The 20,987-nt window shown below is 40.6% G+C and overlaps 1 protein-coding gene across 1 annotated transcript in view; it reads right to left on the reverse strand.

Annotated features, from left to right (window-relative positions):
- LOC122797061 (echinoderm microtubule-associated protein-like 6) overlaps positions 1-20,987 on the reverse strand; it is a 3,800,753-nt gene that overhangs the window by 17,601 nt on the left and 3,762,165 nt on the right. The window contains exon 41 of the mRNA XM_044065838.1: positions 11,176-11,276. Within this exon, the coding sequence (XP_043921773.1) occupies positions 11,176-11,276 (101 nt within the window). The remainder of the gene's footprint in view (positions 1-11,175; positions 11,277-20,987) is intronic.

A 20,987-nucleotide genomic window follows, 5' to 3' on the forward strand; every position in this document is an offset into this window, starting at 1 on the left:
CGGGAGGTTGAGTCCCAGGAGGAGGAGGGGGAGCCGGAGAGGGAATAACCGTGGAGACGGTTACCCCCGAAGGAGCGGAGGTCGAAGCCGAGTCCGGCGGCAAGAGACCCGCCAAAACAAGCTTGGACCTCCGCTCCTTCAATGCCCTGGGGTTGAACCCTGCACAAATGGAACATCCAGATGTGAGGTGTTCAAGCCCCAGGTATCTAACACACCGAGTGTGGCCATCAGCTGGGGAAAGCTTATGGTCACACTCGGAGCATTTAGAGAAAATAGCCTTGGGCTGCTCAGACATCCCAAGCTAACAAAATAAAAGTTACTAGAACTAAAGTAAAGTAACTAAAAAAGAAAAATCACTCACAGGCCCAACACACACACTACGCTACCAGCGAGGGGAGGGATATAAATTTAAGATTAAACTCTAAAAAAGTAATAATACAAGAGGGAAACCTACACTTTCACACAAAATTAACCAAAAATTTTTAAATTTGACTAATTTAAACACTGAATATAGCACTTAGCTGGAGAGCTGGAAAAACAATCTGGTCACCATGCGCGGCAAACGAGATCTGAGGTCATGAGGGTAGAGCAGGGCATTATGGGTGAGGGGAGGAGCTGAGAGCTTGGATCCATAGCTGGTAAACCATGCCGGTTCGGATCCGATATCGGATCCATAACCCACAGGTTGCAGACAAATGAATCTCCTACTTCAGATACAAGGTTTTCCATGACAAATACTTGAGGTTGCAAGAAGAGGCTGGTTCAAAAGGTGCCATTGTCAGAGCTTGTAGAACTAATGATAAATCCCATGGTTGAATAGGTTCTCTAAAAGGTGGCTTCAGATTATTCACACCTTTTATGAAGGTCTTGCACAATTTATGGGACATAAGAGAGGAATCTTGGACACCCTCATGAAAATTAGAAATTGCAGCTAAATGAACTCTAATGGTAGAGGCCGATAGACCCGATTGAAACAGGTCGGCCAGATAGTCTAGTATTATCGACACTGGTGCTGAAAAGGGGTCTACTTGTTTATCTTTCAGCCAACAGGTAAATCTTTTCCACTTGCTCAGATAAGTATTTCTAGTGGAGGACTTATAAGAAGCAATGAGAATATCACATACTGGTAAAGAAAGATCACTCTGCCTGGCAATCAAGGGAATTGGAGTAGTCAAGCCATTAGCTTAAGGCTGTTCAGGCTGGGATGAATCAGGTTCTGTGGGTGTGAGATCAACTCCGGGATTGGATGGAGGATCCATGGTCGATCTAGTAGGTGAGGCCAAAGGAATGGGAACCAAATCTGTTGTAGCCAATATGGCGCTATGAGGATTACCTTGTTCTTCAACCACCAGGCTTTCTTCAGAAACTGGGGAATGAGAAGAAAGGTTGGAAATGTGTAGAGAAGACCCGAGGGCCAATCGTGGACTAGAGCATCCCTGGGTGACTGCCCCAGAGGGGGAATCAGGGCGAAGTAGTTGCTGCATTTGTAGTTGGCTGGGGATGCAAAGAGGTCACAGCAAGGATGGCCCCAGCGGTGGAAGATCTCCACCGCTATCAAGGGATTCAGGGACACTCGTAAGGTTGCAGAATGCACCTGCTGAGTCTGTCTGCTATCATGTTGGAACTCCTGGGAATGTGCGTTGCTAGAAGAAAACAGTTGGTAGCCATTGCCCATTGCCATATCCTCATGGCCTCTCGACAAAGGAGGTAAGATTTGGTTCCACCTTGCTTGCTGATGTACCAGATCACCGCCATGTTGTCTGATTGAAACGCAATTGTCCCAGACGGCAGCAGGGGATTAAATGCTTGCAACACCAGAAGCACTGCCCTCAGCTCTAGAACATTTATATGCAGATGGGCCTCCGGTTGTGACCAAGTGCCTTGGACTGTCTGTCCCTGACATAGCCCCCCCCCCACCCCATCAGGGAGGCATCCATAGTCACTGTGGCCTTGGGTTGCTGGGGGAAAAGGGGCGAGACCATTGAGAGAGATTGTGTGTCATCCACCAATTTAAATCCTGTTTGCACCTGTGGGTTACTCAAATCATGGCTGAAAGATGATGCTGAAAAGGATACCATTGGGTGAGCAGTAGCCATTGTAGAAGCCTCATGTGAAACCTGGCCAGGGGAACAATGTTGATGGAGGCTACCATGGAACCCAACAGCTGTAAAACCGAGTGAGCCGTGGATTTTTCCTTTGAAAGGATTGGAATTAGTTGTTGCTTTATCCTTAAATTTCTGTGCTCTGGAATAGCAGCTCTGCAGTTTTTTTTGTGTCCAAGATAACCCTTATGAATTCTGTCAACTGAGATGGAGTGAGATTGGATTTCTGCCAGTTTATGGTTATGCCTAGCCTTTGAGCAGCGAGGAGAGAGTATGCCAGGGCTTTTTCCAGTAGATGTCTGGTGGGGGCGGAAATGAGCCAGTCGTCTAGGTATGGAAACACCTGGAATCCTTGAAATCGCAAGTGAGCTGTGACAACTGCCATGCACTTTGTGAACACTCTGGGGGCTGTAGAGAGTTTGAAGGGCAGTACTCTGAACTGGTAGTGACTGGCTCCCACACGGAAGCGCAGAAATATTCTTGATGGCCTGTCCACCTTTATGTGGTAGTACGCATCTTAAAGATCTACAGAGCACATCCAATCGTCTTTTTCCAAAAGTGGGAGGATAGACTGTATAGTGACCATCCGGAATTTTTGCACTCTCACAAACTTGTTCAATACACTGAGATCCAAAGTTGGTCTCCAGTCCCTGGTTTTCTTTGGCACCAAAATTAGTCTTGAGTAGAATCCAGATCCTATCTGGTCTGGAGAGACTATTTGGATGACTCTTTTTCTTAGCAGCTTTTCTATCTCTAGTGCTGCTTCTCCCCTTTGAGTGGGTGGAACGTCGGGAAGATTTTTTGAAGGGAAGGGACAAAGATCGAAGGGGATATGATAACCTCTGGTTATGATCCTTTGTACCCAAGAATTGGTGGCGATGGTTAGACAGGCAAAAGGGTACAAGGAGAAACATCCCCCAACTACCTCCAGAGGAAAGGAGTTGGGCCACTCTTCAGGACCGCTGGTAGGACTGACCAGGGAAAGAATCCCTGGAACCCTGGTTACGTGGTCCCCCTCTGCCCCGAAAGAAGCATCTTCCCTGTGAGCTTCCCCCACGGGCTCTGAGGGAGAACCCGGTCTGTGTGTCGCGGAAAGGACCCTGAGATTTCTTGAACCATATCTTCCCACTCTTTTGGTTTCGGGAGAAAGCACGTTGAGGGGAAGAATAACAGACACCTATGGCAGAAAGGGTCTTACGTCTTGTTCACATCTGGCCAGTGTGCTTTTAACTTTGGGCCCAAACAATGAGGAGGGCTCACTGGGGGCATTAAGAAAGGAAGACTTAAAAGGTTCCGCGAAGTTGCACAAGCGCATCCAGGCATGTCGTCTCAAGACCGCAGCTGAACCCACCGCTCCAGCTGCTCCTTCTGATGCGTGAGATATCAATCGCATAGAGGAGTTAGATATAGACTCAATGGTGGCCAGCTGAGAGGCCACTTTGTCACAAACCTCATCAGACACTGCACCAGCCAAGGTTTCAGAGAGCTCAGAAACCAGATCCCTTTGAAGCCTGTTAAAATGTGCCATATAATTCAGGGACCTGATAGCAAAGGTCACTGAAGCAAAAGTGTGCTTCCCTAGTCTGTCCAGGGCCCGGGACTCTCTGTTAGGCGGATGGACAGTCTGGCTTTCTTCTTCTGCCAGATCCTTTTTTGTTGCGGCTGCCACCACCAAAGCATCTACAGGAAGACCTTTGGACCACTGGGGATCTGAAGCAGGAGGGGATAAGATCTTATCTGGCCTCTGGGGAATAGCTTCAACAGTATCAGGGGCCTTCCAAGCACGCTGCTCGATGAACTTGACAAGTTCATCAGCAGGTGGAGTAACCCAGGAGGTAGGGGGCTGGGCGCGAAAAGCCTGCAGGAACACAGATTCCTCAAGGGTCGGATTAGAGGGCTTCCAGTCACCTTTCTGTTTCAGGATTTCAAGGATATCGCCAAAGGATACCTCAGAGGGTAAACGAGGGGATCCTTCCCCCTCATCAAAATCTGTGTCTTCGGTGAGAGACTCCTCTGTGGAGTCCATGTGCTTCCTCTTACACAAACTTTTCCGGAGGACCTCCTCAGCGGGAGAAGCTGGGAAAGACAATGGAAAAGGGGATTCCTGAGGGAATATGTCCTGAGGCCCTTGCTCCCGGTGTCGGCTAGGTGCGACTTGTGAAACCAGTGTACCAGAGGAGGGCGTAGGTATAGACAGTCCGGTATCGCCAGCAGCAGCAAAAGCCTTCTCCATCAGTTGGAAGGCTGGTCCACCCGGAGAGGAGTGTATGTCAAGGACAGGGGGCACTCCTCCCGTAAGTGGCTCAGCCTGTCGACTCGGGGTCCCTGGATGGCTGTGGAGCAGCAAGCTCTGCGTATCACAGCTGACATGCTGGGTTGTAGCAAAACTTTCCTGCCATGAAGGCAACTGTGGTTCCTTAGTGAGATCCATAAAGGGAACCGCAGAAGGGGAAGACTGTACTATATCCATGGACTTCAAAGGCAATGAAGGAGGAGAATAAGAAGGTGTCTTTGAAGATGGGTGATCACCTCTCAAGGAAGGATAGTTCCTGGGGGGGTGGAATACTTCTGGCCAAGAATGCCTGGTCCACAAGACGCAGCACATCATGTTCAGAAAGACTTCTAGTGGACCTCACAGAGACTGAGGGAGAAACAGGCCTGTCCACAAAAGAGGCAGACTCGGTGCCCATCTCATCTGATCGCACCAAGGACAATGGTGCAGAGAAAGACTGAACTACTACAGTCTGCACCTAAGAAGTCATCGGTGCCGATGTCATTGTCTGCACTGACACAGGGATCGGTGCCAAAGTGGTTGTCAGTGCCGAAACTGGAACCGACAAAACTGGAGTCAGTAATAAAGGCCTCGGTTCTGACAAAGATCTCGATTCCAATGCTGTCAAGATCTGCGCCGACTGACCGGTCAGTGCCAGTACAGTGGTAAAGGTCTGAACCGAGGAGCCCCTCGGTGCCGATATGTAGAAGGCTGCAGAAGAGGACGGAGCCAAAATCACTAATGGAGCCGAAGGTCTCGGTGCCGAAGGTCTGGGCACCGAAAGCACTGGGGCAGACTGAGAGAGCTCCGGAGCTGAAATTTTAGCCTTTTTAGATTTTGGTTGGTGACAGTCCCCAGCCAGGGACAAAGGCAAGAATTTAGCCTTAGTAGAAACATCCATTTTCTTATGGGCTTTAGGAGGGGCTGAAACCTCTGACCCAGAAATAGCCTCTGAAAAGGGAGATTTTAGAAGTGCCTTCAGTATCAGCTTATTTTTCCTTTCTAACAAAGTTCTATTAGAAAAGTTGTCACATATAGTACAAGGAAAATCAATGAAGTATGAAGCAACTCAGTACTCGGATAAGCCGGCTAACTGGAAAACGGCAATAAAGGTTCCGCAGATCCTCTGATGTCCACCACAAAAGCTTTTAATGTGAAATAAGCAACACTGCACAATAGGTCCACATGAAGCACACACAAAACACAAATGGATCAATGTTAAGCGCTTTCATCTGCCGATTGCAGACTTCCTCAGAACATTGCTTTTAAAAATGATCTTGGTATTTAAACAGTATTTGGCGCCAAAACAACTCTGTTGATAAGTACAACCCTTCTTTCTTCTAGCTTAAACGACACCGCCCTTTGATGAAATACTCTCTGAGCTCACTCAGACTCTGCCATAGACTACTGTGATGGAAATGTCAGTTTGTTTATGCTTTCTTGTAATTTGTATTACTTAATTGCCTTCTTCCTTTTTTGTGTATTATGGTGTATTTTCTTTACACTCTGCTTTTTCAACTGTATATTTAAACTAGGAAAGAGACTACAGCTGTTTTTCTTGCAAGTCACACAGACATTAGAACAGGTTAATTACCTGTGAAATGATGAAACTGTGGTGGAGTTAGGAACAAAACCTTGAATTTAAGAGTTAAAAAAGAACATTTAAAGGCTTTACTGGAAGACTTCACTCAGTCTCTGCGAGAGACTGGTGTGAGGGAAAGATTAGCTCGTTTCTGCTTTCTTATAATTTTTATTGTTTCATTACAATTCCATTCTTCTATTTTATATATGGTGTGGTGCATTTCTTATACTGTTTTACTTGTATTCTGCTTTCAAGTTTCATGTTTAAACTAGTAAAGAGCCCACAGCAGTTTCTTTTGTGAGTCACACAGAAATTAGAATAGGTCATTTAAGCTTAATTAGCCCATGGTGGTGCAGCACTTAGAATTATTGCCTCATGGAAAGAGGTTCTAAGGTTCAATTCTCAGCTGGGGTGCCTTCTGTGCGGAGTCTGTATGTTCTCCCTGTAGTAATGTAGGTTTCCTCTGGGTGCTCCGATTTCCTCCCACATTCTAAAGACATGCAGTAGGTGGATTAGGTACTCTAAATTGGCTGTAGGTGATAGTGTGTGTGCGAGTGTATGGTATGAATGAACTACTGTGGCTGGGCTAGCCACCCGGTGGTGTAAACCTTGGCTCGATCGAGATGATTGTCAACGCTGAAGTAACACATGCAAAATGGGAAAAGGGGGTTGTGGATGGATGGATTTAAGGTTAATTAGCTGTGATCTGAGTGTGGAGCTAGGAACAAATGCTTTGATTTAAGGGATAAAATAAAACACTTAAAGACTTTACTGGAGAAGTTCACTCATACTCTGCCACAGCCTGCTGTGAGGGTCGGTTTGTTTCTGCATTCTTGTAATTGGTATTGCTTCATTGTCATCTTCTATTTTGTATACTGTGGTATATTTTCTTCAAACTGTGTTTTACTTGCACTCTGCTTTCAATTGCATATTCAAACTAGGAAAGGGACCAGAGCTGTTTCTTGTGAGTCACACAGAAATTAGAAAAATACAATTAAGGTTAACTACCCATGAAATGAGGGTGGAGCTGGGAACATTTAAAGGCTTTATTGGAAAAGTACACTCAGACTCCACCATAGACTGGTGTGAGGGGAAACTTTAGTTTGGTTCTGCTTTCTTGCCATTTGTATTGATTCATTGGATTCTTCTATATTGCAGTGTATTTGCTTTACTCTGTGGTTTACTTGTATTCTACTTTCAATTGAGTATTCAAACTAGGAAAGAGACCACAGGTGTATCTCTTGTGAGTCAACAGAAATTTGAACAGGTCAGTTATGATTAACTCCCTGACAGCTGAGAGTGGAGCTAGGAACTAAATCTTCTATTTAATGGGTAAAATAAAACATTTAAAGGCTTTACTGGAAAAGATAGCTCAGACTCTGCCATAGATTGCTTTGAGGGAAAGTTCAGTTTGTTTCTGCTTTCTTCTAATTTGTATTGCTTCATTGCTTTCTTTATTTAACATATTTGGTGTATTTCTTTACAGTATGTTTTACCTGTAATCTGCTTTCAATGTCATATTTAAAGTATGAAAAAGAGTACAGCTGTGTCTGTTGTGAGTCACGCAGAAATTAGAAGAGGTAATTTAAGCTTAATTACATGTGAATAAGGGTGAAGCTAGGAGCTAAACCTTTTATTTCTGAGGTAAAATAAAACATTTACAGGCTTTACTGGAAAAGCGCACTCAGACTATCTCATAGATTGCTTTGAGAGAAAAGTTACTTTGTTTCTGCTTTTTTGTAATTTGTATTGCTTTCTTCTATTTTGTATTTTGTATATTGTGGTTTATTTCTTTACATTGTGTTTTACTTGTATTCTGCTTTTAATTGCACATTTAACTCAGAAAGAGACCACAGCTGTGTCTCTTGTGAGTTATATAGTAATTATAACAGGTCAGTTAAGCTTAATTACCTGTGAACTGATTATGGAGCTAGGAACTAAACCTTCTACTTAAGAGGTAAAATAAAATATTTAAAGATTATGTCTGAAGGGGTGAAACAACCTTCCTTTTTTAAATACAAAAAGTTTGTTTTTCTTCAGTTTACAAATAACATTAAATAACAATAAATAATTAAATAACATTACTTTTAAAAATTACTTCTGAATCCGGAAGTCTAAACTTACAGAGCTGTGTTTATGGAACCAATGTTTGTCATTTTTATTTGTAAACTGGAGTGAAACTACCTTTGCTCTTTGCTTAAAAAAACTGTTCACGTGCATAAAGGTGTAAGCAAACACTTTTTTATGCAAAAACCAAAGGTCATTTCACCCCTTTAGACATGACCTTTAAAGGCTTTACTGGAAAGTCTCACTTAAGACTCTGCCATAGACTGCTGTGAAGCAAAGGTTAGTTTGTTTCTGAATTGTTTCTGCATTCTTGTAATTTGTATGGTTTCATTGCCTTCTTCTATTTAGTGTATTTTGGTGTATTTTCTTTACACTGTGTTTTACTTGTATTCTGCTTTCAGTTGCATATTTAAACTAGGAAACATTATGTCAATTAAGGTTAAGAACTAGGAATTAAACCTTTTTGAGGAGAAAAATAAAACACTTAGAGGCTTTACTGGAAAAACTCACTCAGACTACCACAGACTGCAAATGCATTATTAGCGCTATATTCTGTGCATGGGACACGGCCTGTCACACATCTAATAGAAAATAAATATGGCAATGTAACTGTTGTTCTAGTATCTCACCTTACAGTTATCACTGTTCTGTAATGTGCTCTTTCTTTTTCAGCATATGCAGTGCACAATGTATATTCTATCACCTTCTCATATGTGTCGACATAGGTTCATAGGTAAGTACTAAGCAGTTGGTCTGCACATCATTCCAAGCCAAAAAAAAGTATTTAGAATTTCCATCTAGCCTCAATGAGGGCAAAAGAAGAGAGTGACCAGGAGAGAAATTGAGGCTGCCCATCCAATTATCCAGGTTTACATTGAAGGTGGCAAGGGTGCTACTCTGCTTGACATGCAGCGGAAATTTGTTCTAGAGGTGAGGGATATGTTGGAAAATTAATCTATCACAATGATGTGTCCTATTTATTTGCTGATGAAGGTTTATTTCCTTTCACTGAGTATTTGATTTACCATTATCTCTGCAAAGTAGTGGGAGGTCAAATAGGGTTGGATATTTCATGGCACAAAAGGCTAGACATAGATCTCCATGGAGGAGTCTGTAAGAGACTGAGTGCAAAGAAAGGGCTGCACATCTCTCCTAATAACTAAGATTTTGAGGCCATTGATGTTTTAGTTATGTATCTCTGAAGTTTTTCATGTTGTTTGAACACATCTGTTAAATATATTCAGTTCAAAGTCAAGGCAGATTCATTTATGGACACCTTACCATTTTGTCTTCTCACTGCAAGTCTGTATGATATATTTGCTCTGCAGATGCCCCATACCTTGTCCTTCCTTGCTGAGAGTGTAGCTGAGGTGTATCAGGATGATGAGTCTAGGAGTGCCTCTCCTACAGATGTGTACTGGCCTCTCACCAGCAGGCAGTCTGCTTATTTTAACTGAAGTGGGAAAGCCACGGCTGTAGCATGTGGTAGAGGCTGCAATGGAGAGGGCAGTGGGCAGATATATGCCCCACATAGACAATCTTCTGGAGTATATTGCTGATTTTCTCAAATGGCTGGCCCCTATCATTGGTTCACCAAGGAAGGGTGTGGCCAATACCATCGGCCACACTGTTCTTGATGTGGGGGATGGCTCCCTGCAATGTCCCTCTCTACTAGGATAGGAAATGATACACTAGCTGCTCACACCTCACCACATCCTTAAACATATGTGCTCTTTTCCTATTGTGTCCTAAGCCATACCTTGGAAGTTGTTCAACCTTCCCTATCACCATTTTCTATCCTCCCTTCTGTCTTTCTCTGTGCACACAATGTTTCCTCATCCATTACCCCATTGTCTGTGCTGTTCTGTTTGTATGTCTGCCACCACATAATACCCTACCTCCTTTTCTTACCCTGCTTTCCCTTTCACCCCTTCTCCTTTTTTTCTCAGAAAGTGGAGGGTGCTATCTTTTCTGTACACCCTGTTCCACCCCTTTTATGACTCCCATTAGCACTGCAGCTGTATATAATATATGACTAACTTATAATATATGACTAATTATATGGGCAGTGCAGTGGTGCAGCGGTTAATGCTGTCGCCTCACAGCAAGAGGTTCTACGGTTCGATTCTCGGCTGGGGTGCCTTCTGTGTGGAGTTTGCATGTTCTCCCTGCATTTGCGTGGGTTTCCTCCGGGTACTCCGGTTTCCTCCCACATTCTAAAGACATGCTTCTGGAGTGTTTCTCCCCGGGCCTCCGCTGAAAACAGGATCTGTGGAACCTAGTTGGACTTTCCTGATCAACAAATGTTAAATAAAAATAAAAAATAAATAATTAGACTCATGTAGAGCATGCTGCCATTTTGTTGAAAGACACAGTAATATGCACAGTTCAGCTGCTACAAGCAGTGCTTTACATTTAGATATATCAGTCTGTTTCACATTTTCTGTGCTTGTGTGATTGCAGACTTTAGCATCTGGCAACACTATGGCTTGTGTCTTGCATTTCTTTATAAGTATTTCACTATTTCACTCTCTGGCTATGTACAGTTGCACAGTTTCACTGCACAGCTAGGTCCACTTGTGTACCTACTGTGTTGCTTGTCTCTTTCATATACCATAAGGTGCAACTAGCTGCTCTTAACCACTGTATGGTTTCATTTGAATATTCAGAGCCTCCCTGTTTTACTGCATAGTGACACTGCTACACAATGCTTGCACAGAAGTACAATTTATTTATGACTTCCAGCCCTGTTGTGGAGACCTTTACTGTTTTATCAAAACATTTCATTTGACATAAATTAAGGTACATTAGGTGTATTTCAACTTTCACCTTCTTTCTGTGTCATATGGTAAGCATGCAGTGTTAGCAAAATATTTTTGACTACATTTTTACTACATTTCTTTCAGCAATAGCAAAATATTTTTGACTACATTTTTACTACATTTCTTTCAGCAACATTTCTGTCTTATTCAGATAATATTTAATTTCTTTGGCAACTGTACATACTGATGCTTTCTTTTTGCTTTTTATCCTCCCAAAAGGCCGGTGGGCTGTGGTGCCAGGGGAATAAACTGCTTGCTTTGAAGTCTTGAGTGTTTATTTTACTTTCAGTAGTTTATTTTCTATGGTTTATGTAGCATTTAATTTCTTACCTGCAGTCATCACCTCCACTGCTGATTACATATTTATCATCATGAGAAAAGCGTATATTGGTTACATGAGCAGAATGTCCAAAATAACGCTTGTATTTGGCCTGGTGGGAGAAATTAAAAATTCATAGATTAAAAAAGACTAGTTATTTTCATCTAGAAATATAACCACAAGTAAAATAAACAAAAGCTATACAAAATTGCATTGATGGTTTAAACCTTGAGCATATCCCTGTAATTATATTACTGTATGATAATTGTGATCTTTTCATTAGATTACACAATTATGAAGCAAAATATCTGCAGAAAAACAAGACTATTTCTATTTGACATTATACAGTACTTAACAGGACCCCTTAAACTTTGCATTATATTAAGCCAAATGCACAAAAGCTAGTGCAAGGTGGTATAAAGGCAGCTTGTGCCAACTATTAATGAGAAAGGGAATGGCACTTATTTCAAAGACTGGCATTAGATATGAGTTAACAGCTGTTTAGCAAACATTATTATGAACAGCACATTTGATAAATTCTGCCTTGTATTCCATTCCTAGATGAAAAAATACATTTCATTGTGGTCTAGTTACATGTTACCTTTGGCTCTGATTTCCAGTTTTGTACCTTTAAGCACCACTTGTAATCAAGGTTGCCATCTCCACAGACAAAAAACATACATACTTTCCTAAAGTCACTTTACCATCATTGAACTCCATGCTAAATCAAAACCCAGTCAGTAAAGTGTTCTTACTGACAGCTAATTCAGCAACGCAGAAGAAATCTGAAGATTGTTCACTCTTTCGGTGTTGGGAAATTGGGTATGAGCATTTTTTATACTGATTTATTTGTTGTAAAAAAATTTGATTAACTGGGCAAGTGCCATTTTTTGAGTATACATGGACACTCTCCTCCAGCAGAGATTTGCAGAGTCATGCAATCTTAAGTAGAAGCTAAATGAAGCAAACCCAGGAATACAGAATGCAACTCATTAGTAGCTCAGAGCCATTTACTTTTGTGTATACTATCTACATGGAGAGAGGCAAGGATCCCTTACATCACAAGGCTATTTAAATACATGGATAAGTATTTCCTTGTCCATATCACATTTACTAAAAGATGCATGGGCCATACTATTGTCTTTGTATAATATGACAATGATGACTTAGGGCAACAACACCACAAGGGATATCTGGTTTCTCTTTCACAGGGACTTAAGACAGGCAGGAAGCTGACACATTACAGTGATTAAACAAGCATTCCCAGAGAACTAAGATGCAAACAGTCTTATACAAGGCAATCCCCTCTGATAGTATTCTGTAAATTCTACAATGAATAATGTAACAGTATGGCTTTATCTCATGCCATTTAGCTTGAGGTTAAAGCTTATTCTGTGAGACAAATCTGATCCATAACTCATTTGATGCATTTAACCCATGTTTTACACAAACTGCCTTTCTGGTCATTCATTCAACAATGGAAGGAAAGTCTGATGCTGCAAGGAACTTACTGGAGCATGGAATGTATGAGCTATGAACCAAGGAAAACTTGATGTGGTTAAGTATGAGATGACAAGAATAAATATTGGCATCTCTGGAATTAAATTAATTAAAATGGATTGGAATGGACCACATCACATGAGATAATCATAAAATCTTCTACTATGGACAAGAATCTTGTAGAAGAAAGTAAAGTTGTCTAAGTAAACTTAACAAAACAGCAGATGTTCTCATCATACCTCTCAACCTCTAAGCTCAAGAAATCTGAACAAAGCCACACATAATTCAAAATCAGGGAAAAATTTTAAATACTGTTCTTGGAAACTAAAAAGTTGATAGAATAGTAGGTTTTGTATTGTCATGTATTTTCTAATGGATATGAAATCTGAAACTCAAATGTCTGTTATTATTTAGTGATTTAAATTTTTTACTTATTTCTCCTTTGGTAAACGGGAAAGTCTGATTGAGCCATTGGCCCATTTTGAGATTCAAAAACACTTAACATTGCTAAGTAATTATATACAAGGTGAGAAAATCCCCACAACAGATAAAATATTTTAAAATAGATTGCGGTATATCTTGTATACACGGGATAAGAGCCCTCACATGAGACTGAAATACATTTACAGACTATTGCTAGGATAAATTGTGAACATGAATACAATATGTACTGTAAGTAGCAAGATACTTTGCAGAAATGGATAGCCTACTTCAAGTAAAATGATATACAGTTATTCAAAATGTTGGATACATTTCTAATAATATATGTAATATATTATATATATATATATATATATATATATATATATATATATATATATATATATATAATATATTATATAAGTAATATACATTTTCTCCCCATCTACCTTCGCCCTATTACTTCAACAATGACTGGACACCACTTAAACACCTCCAATTAGACCTAGCTGTTCAATATTTCAACAACACCTACTTTAACATACTTAATAACCTTGCTCCCACTAGAAAAGTATGCCTAAGAGCCAAGCAACTACCTTGGCTATCAAATGACACCAAGCTACTCCTTAAACATAGAGATAGAGCTTGGTCAACCTACCAGATTACAACTTCAGAATTTAGCTAAGAAACAAATCAAAAAGGACAAACAAACCTACTTCCAAACCAGTCAACAAAAGCACCTAAACAATCCCCGCAAATTCTGGCAGAGCATCAACTACCTTTTTAGCCCCAGTCATACCCCACCACCACCCCTATAGCTCCTCAATTCAACTCCCACTTTATCAAGTCCATAACCACCCTACTGGTCTCCCAGAACACCAAGCCTCTTACCCTTCCCACTCCTACCCCAAACAACCAAAACCCCCTCACTTTTCATACCATTCAAAAAAGCTACATAAAAAAAATCCTAACCAAGCTAAAACCCTGCTGTCTAGCAGCTGACCACCTCCCTAACAAATTTCTAAAGATTGCTGCACCTTCTATCACTTACCCCATATCCATCTTGATCAATCGTACCATTACAGAGCAATACATCCCTCTTCTCTGGAAAGTATCCCACATCATTCCCCTCCACAAAGATGGACCCTCCAGGGAACTAACTAACTACTGCCCCACAGCTATCCTCTCCCCCCTTGCAAAAATCTTAGAAAAATGCATCCACAATCAGTTCCTTCACCACCTTTTTACTCACAACCTTCTATCTAGCGCCCACCATGTCTTTCGGCCTAAACATAGTACTAGCACAGCTCTATTATATTTCACCAACACCATTAATCATCTGCTAAATGAAGGTCACAATGTCTCTTTTATCTTTCCTGATATGTCCAAAGCCTTTGACACCGTTTCTCACCAACTACTTTTAGACAAACTCGCATCCCATGGCCTCACCATGGCATCCTTAACCTGGTTTCATAGTTATTTTTCCTATCATCAGAAAGCAACCAATGGGAGTTATAATGGTGTTCTGATGGTTATTTAGTCATTTTTAGTATTTCCAAACAGTCTCTCCCCGTTACTCCCCATCTCAGTAGGTGTACCCCAAGGTTCCACCCTTGGACCCCTCCTCTTTACCATATTTACAAACGACCTCAGCTCTGCAACTCAACTGGCACCATTGTCCAGTACGCTGATGATTCCACACTTATATGCTCAGCCCCCTCACCACAAGAACTTCAACTAAAAATGCAAAACTCCTTTCAGGACATAGAAAAACACTTCTCTGAGCATCAACTCATTCTTAATCCAAACAATACTAAGATTATAATCTTCAGAAACAAAATATCAAAACCTAGATGGTCCCCTCTCTCAATCCTGTCTTCTAACGGAACCAAAATTGAACCCACTAACCACACCAATCTTCTAGTCATCATAAATGACAAGAATCTAAAATCTGACAAGCATATTTCTCTGACTATCAAAAAAGTTCATGCTAAACTTGGCACCCTCTATAGAGCTAAACCATACCTTATTCAGAATGCCAGACTAGCCACTGCTCGATCACACCTGCTTTCCACCCTCCCACATTGACATTCACATATTCACAAACCTACGTAAGACTGAACTCAATAACCTAGAATCCTGCTATAACAAAATAGCCAAGTTTGCCACCAATCAGCCATACAGGACTCACCACTGCACTGCCCTCTCCCAACTCAATTGGCTAGAACTCCCTAATCTTTTATCCCTCAACCAAATGGCCATGGCCCACAAAATTATATACCAACCCAGCAACTGCCCCGCACCCTCTAATCTTGTCCAACCCAATACTAATACCGGTTTTCTCTGACCCTCCATCAAGCTTATGCTAAAGGGATCCCGCACCCACAATTACCATGGTAACTCCCTTTACTTCCACAAAATTGCCAAATTATGGAATACCCTTCCACAACCCATCACACAAAATCCTAACCACCATGAATTTAAACAACTCTTAAAGAACTACCTAAGCCAAACACTGGATCTGTTCCTGCTATGCACCAGGCTAATTTCTTCCTACCTCCCTGTACCTTAGCTTAACCTCTACTCTAACCTTCTACTACACTCCCTCCATCTCTCTGCTATCTCTGCTGACTCATACTGTACTTAACATCTGAAATAGCAATTAACTCCCTGTCATTATTTCACTGTTGATATACATACATACTGTCTCTGAATTTATACTGTATACACTAGTCTTTGTACTTTATATTTCTGTATAAGTTTAAGAATGGCTTGTCCTTCCACTAGAGACTCTGTATACTGTTTACACTGTTCATATTATAAACCAACTACTGTATTATAAAAGTACTATTGTTGCTGTATGCTGTATTACTGTATGTTGAGCTTTTCTCCCTGGGCCTCCACTGAAAACGGGCTTCTGGCCCAGTCAGACCAAGCAGGTTAGCAAATGTAATAAATAAATGAATGAATAAAAATACATAAAAATATGGAAGTGACAAATCATAGAATATTCTGCTGCCAAAAGAGACAGAGTAATAGAATGAGATGAGGAGGGGTAATGTGCAGGTGGAAAAATTAAGGATGTGAAGAGACAGCTGATTATTATTAGAAAGATGAGAATGTTATCTTATGGAAGGACATTACAGAGGAAATAAATTGTAGCAAGGGTTGGCAGAAGAGGCAGAAGTGTATACATTAGAGGTATGATATCATTAAAGTGAGAGCTCCTTTTGATGTTAGGCCATTACTACCTATTAAGATATGGAGGTGTTAGTGAATTCAAAGTGGCAAAGGCATACTTATAGTAAGCAGGTAATCATGCATCTGTTTTGAGGATTGTGCAGGTACAGGTACAGATAGATGTCAGATATATGTCTTTTTAAATTGGTCTTGAAATTGGAAAGGTTGCTAGTATGTTTAATAGATAAGGGGGGTAGAGTTCCAGGAGTGGGTTACATAAATGGAGTACAGAGGGATTCCTCCTGACAAGTCTGGGTTTGTAGGTTGTGAGGAGCATTTTGTTTTCAGATCTAAGTGGCCCAGCATGGGTGTATGTATGCAATAAGTCTAATAGGGCTTTGCTTTGTTGTGGTTTGTATATTAATTTGTGGACTAGGATTAATTGGGTGTAACTGAGTTGCTTGGGTAATTCAAGCCAATCAAGCTGTTTAGGGCTAAATAGTGATGGGTTTTGTTTGATTAGTTAGTAGCACAGTTTACTATTTTATTGTAGCACTGGTTTAATTTATTTTGAATGGCAGCTTGAAGGTTAGGCAGTACTGGAGACTCATATTTGAGTGTTGAGGCCAGGAGTTTCCTGGATGAATCAGTTAAGTCATTCTTTGTTCTACAGAGTATCCCTAAATTTTGTTGAGTTTTTTGATAACTTTTTGCATGTGTAAGTCAAATTTCAGGTTATTACCAATTGTCATGCCCAGTAGCTTGGTATGAGGAATGACTTCTATAGGTGTGTTATCAGAGGCTGTTATTGAGAAATTATGCTTGAGGCATATTAGGGATTTTAGGAGGAATAATAGCAGCTGTGATTTTTTTCGGGGCATTTAGTAGAAGCTGGGAGTTATTGAGCCAGCTTTCAACTGATGAAAACGACTCTTGGATGATGTGTTGTAGAGTGAAGGGGTTACTGGCAGAATGGATTAATGCAGAGTTGTCTGCATATTTATGAGGGATGCTTGCCATTTGGCAGAGTGTAGGTTGTTGGTAAATATGTTGGAAAGTAGTGGCCCCAATATGGAGCCCAGAAGAAAGAGCAGGAATTCATTCAATTAAAATACTGGATAACTATAGGAAAGACAGTTACAGAACCAGATGATGAATGTGTTTGATGGGCCAAGTGAAGACAGCTGTTTTATAAGTATGGAAAATGTTATCCAAGACTTTAGACAGACCCGGAAACATGACAGAAACCAGTTGACCTTTGTCTCTGGCTAAGTTAACAGTGGTGGTGAAGTTTAGGAGACCTGTGGTAGTACTATGCCCTGTCTGAAACCATGTTGGGTAGAGGTAAGGAGGTTGTTTGTAAATGAGTCATTAATTGATTATGAATGCATTTTTCACGGATTTCTGAAAGAGGGTAGAGAGTAGCAATGGGTCTAAAGTTGGATATATCATTGAGGTTACCTCCCTTGTGAAGTGGGATGCTGTGAGATTTTTTTTACAGCCGGGGCATATGATTTCTAAATAGACCAATTTATGAGAATGGATACTAGCAGCTATTTTTAGGAAATCTCCAGGAATTCCGTCTGGAGCTAGTGTATTCAGTTTAATTTGTTTGAGGTATTTCTTGACTGTTATGTTGGATACTGGTTGAGAAGAGAAACACTGAGTATTAATTGAACTGGAAGGCAAGACTGAGTGGGATTTGGTCAGATTAGTAGAGGAGGTCACTTTGTTTTCAGTTTGGTTGTGAAGTAGTATAGTGATGCTACTGATAAAATGGTAACTGAAAGTGTTAGCTCTTTCAGTTGGTGAGCAGTGGGGGTTGGGGTTTGGTTGTCCATTTGAGCCAGGGAGGAGTATTTTAGATATAGTAGTCCATAACTGTCTAGACTTTTTGTAGCATTTAGTCTGTAAATTAGAGTAATAAAGTTTCTTCTCAAGTTTGATTTGGCATTTGGCTTTATTTTGTATGTATTTACATTATTGAAGGCTGTTTTCTGTTTTATTACTGAGCCATGCCTTCCAAGCTTTATCTCTATTCCTCATTAATTTCCTAGTGGTAGGAGTGAGCCAAGGAGCAAGGCTGTTTGCACTCTTTTAAGTCTAAGAAGGACCATGCTGTTTAGTAGTTAAATAAATATACTATTAAGATAGACAACAGCATCATCTAGAGGCAAGAGTTTTAGGATGTTCCATTTGTGAAACTGTTGTGAGGTGTTAAACACTTCTGGGTCAAAGTTGATCATATTGAGAGAGGATTTAGGTGTATGTTCTCTGGGAGAAGGATGCCATCCATTCTCTTGTGGCATATATGGGCAGGTGGTCACTAACTGTGCTTACTAAGGTGCTGTAGGAGCTTATATTGTTAAGGGGACTTGTTAATAACCAATCCAGTGTGATAGCTTTACCATATTTCAGGTTGATTCTGGTAGGATCAGTGATAAGTTGGATAAAAATGTATAGGTTTATACTACAGGTTATCTCAGAGGTGAGACTTGACCAGTCTATGTATTATCACCTACTATAATTGTCTCTGTGTATCCAGTGGGGCTTAGCCAGGATAGGATGTCCCTCAATGTGCTAATATTGTATCCAGGTGGGACATAAATGGCTGCCATACATATTGTTTTATGTGCATTTAGTTTTACATTACTAGGAAGTAGTTTGGCATTGTGGAAGGAGGGTATGGAAGATGGGAAGGGTGACAGGTTTATGCTACTGTTGTACATTATTTATACTCATCCTGCTTTTTTATTTAATCTATCAGCTCTCAGGATGGGAGGTATTTCTGTGTTACTGATATTAGGTTTTAGCCATGACTCTGTTATTGCTAATATGTCAGTGGAATGATATTTTATTCATGCACTTAGTTCTGGAATTTTGTTTACAATGCTTCTGAGGTTCATATGGAATAGACTGAGTTTTATTTGCTACTTCTTATTTTGCCAGGACAGGAATTTAGGTTTTCAGACAGGGTTGATTTCTTATTTGTGGAGTAACTTTATGTCTGACAGGGTCCATGACTGGGGGGGGGGGGTGACTGTCGGCTGCTATCAGTAGATTCAGTAGTCACTTATGTGAATGTGTTGTTTAATTTTTTGTGGAACAGCTGGTGATAATACCTTTGAACATTTTTGGAGGCATGGTGTATTTTGGGTTTAATGAGGTTTGTACAGTGATTTTTCTATATAAGTGGGGACCTATATTGAGCAGGCTGGATGAAGGGGTTACATTGTAATTAGGTGTCTTTTGGTAATATGCAAAGTAGTCAGGGAGTTGTGTGTTTGGTAAGATGTAGAGTAGGTTAATAATGACTATGAGGGAGGAAAGAGTGAGACATTGTATCATGGTGGAGAGTGATGAAATTTTAAAGGACAGCATATTTAGATGGTGATGAGTAGAGTACTGGTACTGTCACTTATAGTGAGGAGACGTAACAGATTATTATTGGTTGGTTAGATTTTGATGGAAAGAAGTTGCTGTGGATTGGTAGTATTGTTTTGTGGGTGGGATTAAGTATTTTCCAATTCTACTAATTTGGTGATGTAAGAGATTGTTATTGGTCAAGCAGGTTTTCGCAGGAGGAGAATGTTGTGGCTTGGTAATATTGTTTTGTGGGTGGATCAAAGTATCAGTTCTAGTAATTAGGTGATGTAAGAGGTTGTTATTGGTTAGTTAGGTTTTGGCAGGAGGAAGCTTTTGTGGATCAGTAGTATTTTTATGAGGGTGGGGCTAAGGTGAGAAATAAATGTACAGGAGGTGGGTGGGTGGGATATGTGTAGGGGAGTGAGGGCAAACAGTGCAGGTTGCAACTGGCAGTATTATAGTTTGGCCAAAAACAATTTGAGAAGATTTCCTGACTGCAGAAAATAATTTTTATTCAGTTTAACTTTTATTATTGGTGTTTGTGTTACCCTAAATCCAGAAAATCATAGAATTTATGAGGAACAGACCAAACATATGAGGCAAAGATCTGGACATTCTGCAGAAATCTGGAGAGTTGAGATGTATGGTTCTAATGCATTACCTTTGTAGTAGCCTAAATTGTGTGAGCTTACACACCAGCTATACCAGCCAGCTTCCAAAAGCTTTAGGTGTCTTCCAGGCACTCCTCCTGCTAGGAGCCCATGGAGTTCTCCTATAAAAGGTAGGAGGAGTGCTAACAAAGAGAGACTGGGATTTTGGATGCCAATCCTTAAGAAGAATAATAATAACCATACAGAATATTATATTCATAAAGTAGCAGAAAGTATTCTAAGAACTAATCCAACACGGGAATGGAGAAAGGAGATTCTGCTAATAGGGATGACTGCAATTAGAGATACAGACAATTGGCGAGGGTGGGCTGGAATTTATTGGAGAAAATTATCAAAAGAACCAAGGTACTGGGAGCAAATAATTAGACAGGAAAAGGTAACAGAATGGGAAGAGGCCAAGAATTTATTTGGGTTGCAGGCTAGAGATTGCCTTCCCTATCAAGGATTAATATTAGAGTATAGGCAAAGAGAAAGAAACAGGGGATCCTAAGTGAAAGACCAGCACCAGTAGAGTTTTCAGTAGAATAAGACAGAACCTGCTGTTAAAAAAGGGATAATTAGTACAGCATATAAAATATTGCATAGTAAGTATAAGAATCAATGAGAGCAGATTAGAAAGGAGTGGGAAGATAGACTGGAAAAACAATTCACAAAGAAAAACAAAAAAAAAACAATTGGGGGGATAT

This window comes from Protopterus annectens, chromosome 3.part0 (assembly GCF_019279795.1).
Source record: "Protopterus annectens isolate FY-2018-M chromosome 3.part0, PAN1.0, whole genome shotgun sequence".
NCBI lineage: Eukaryota > Metazoa > Chordata > Ceratodontiformes > Protopteridae > Protopterus > Protopterus annectens.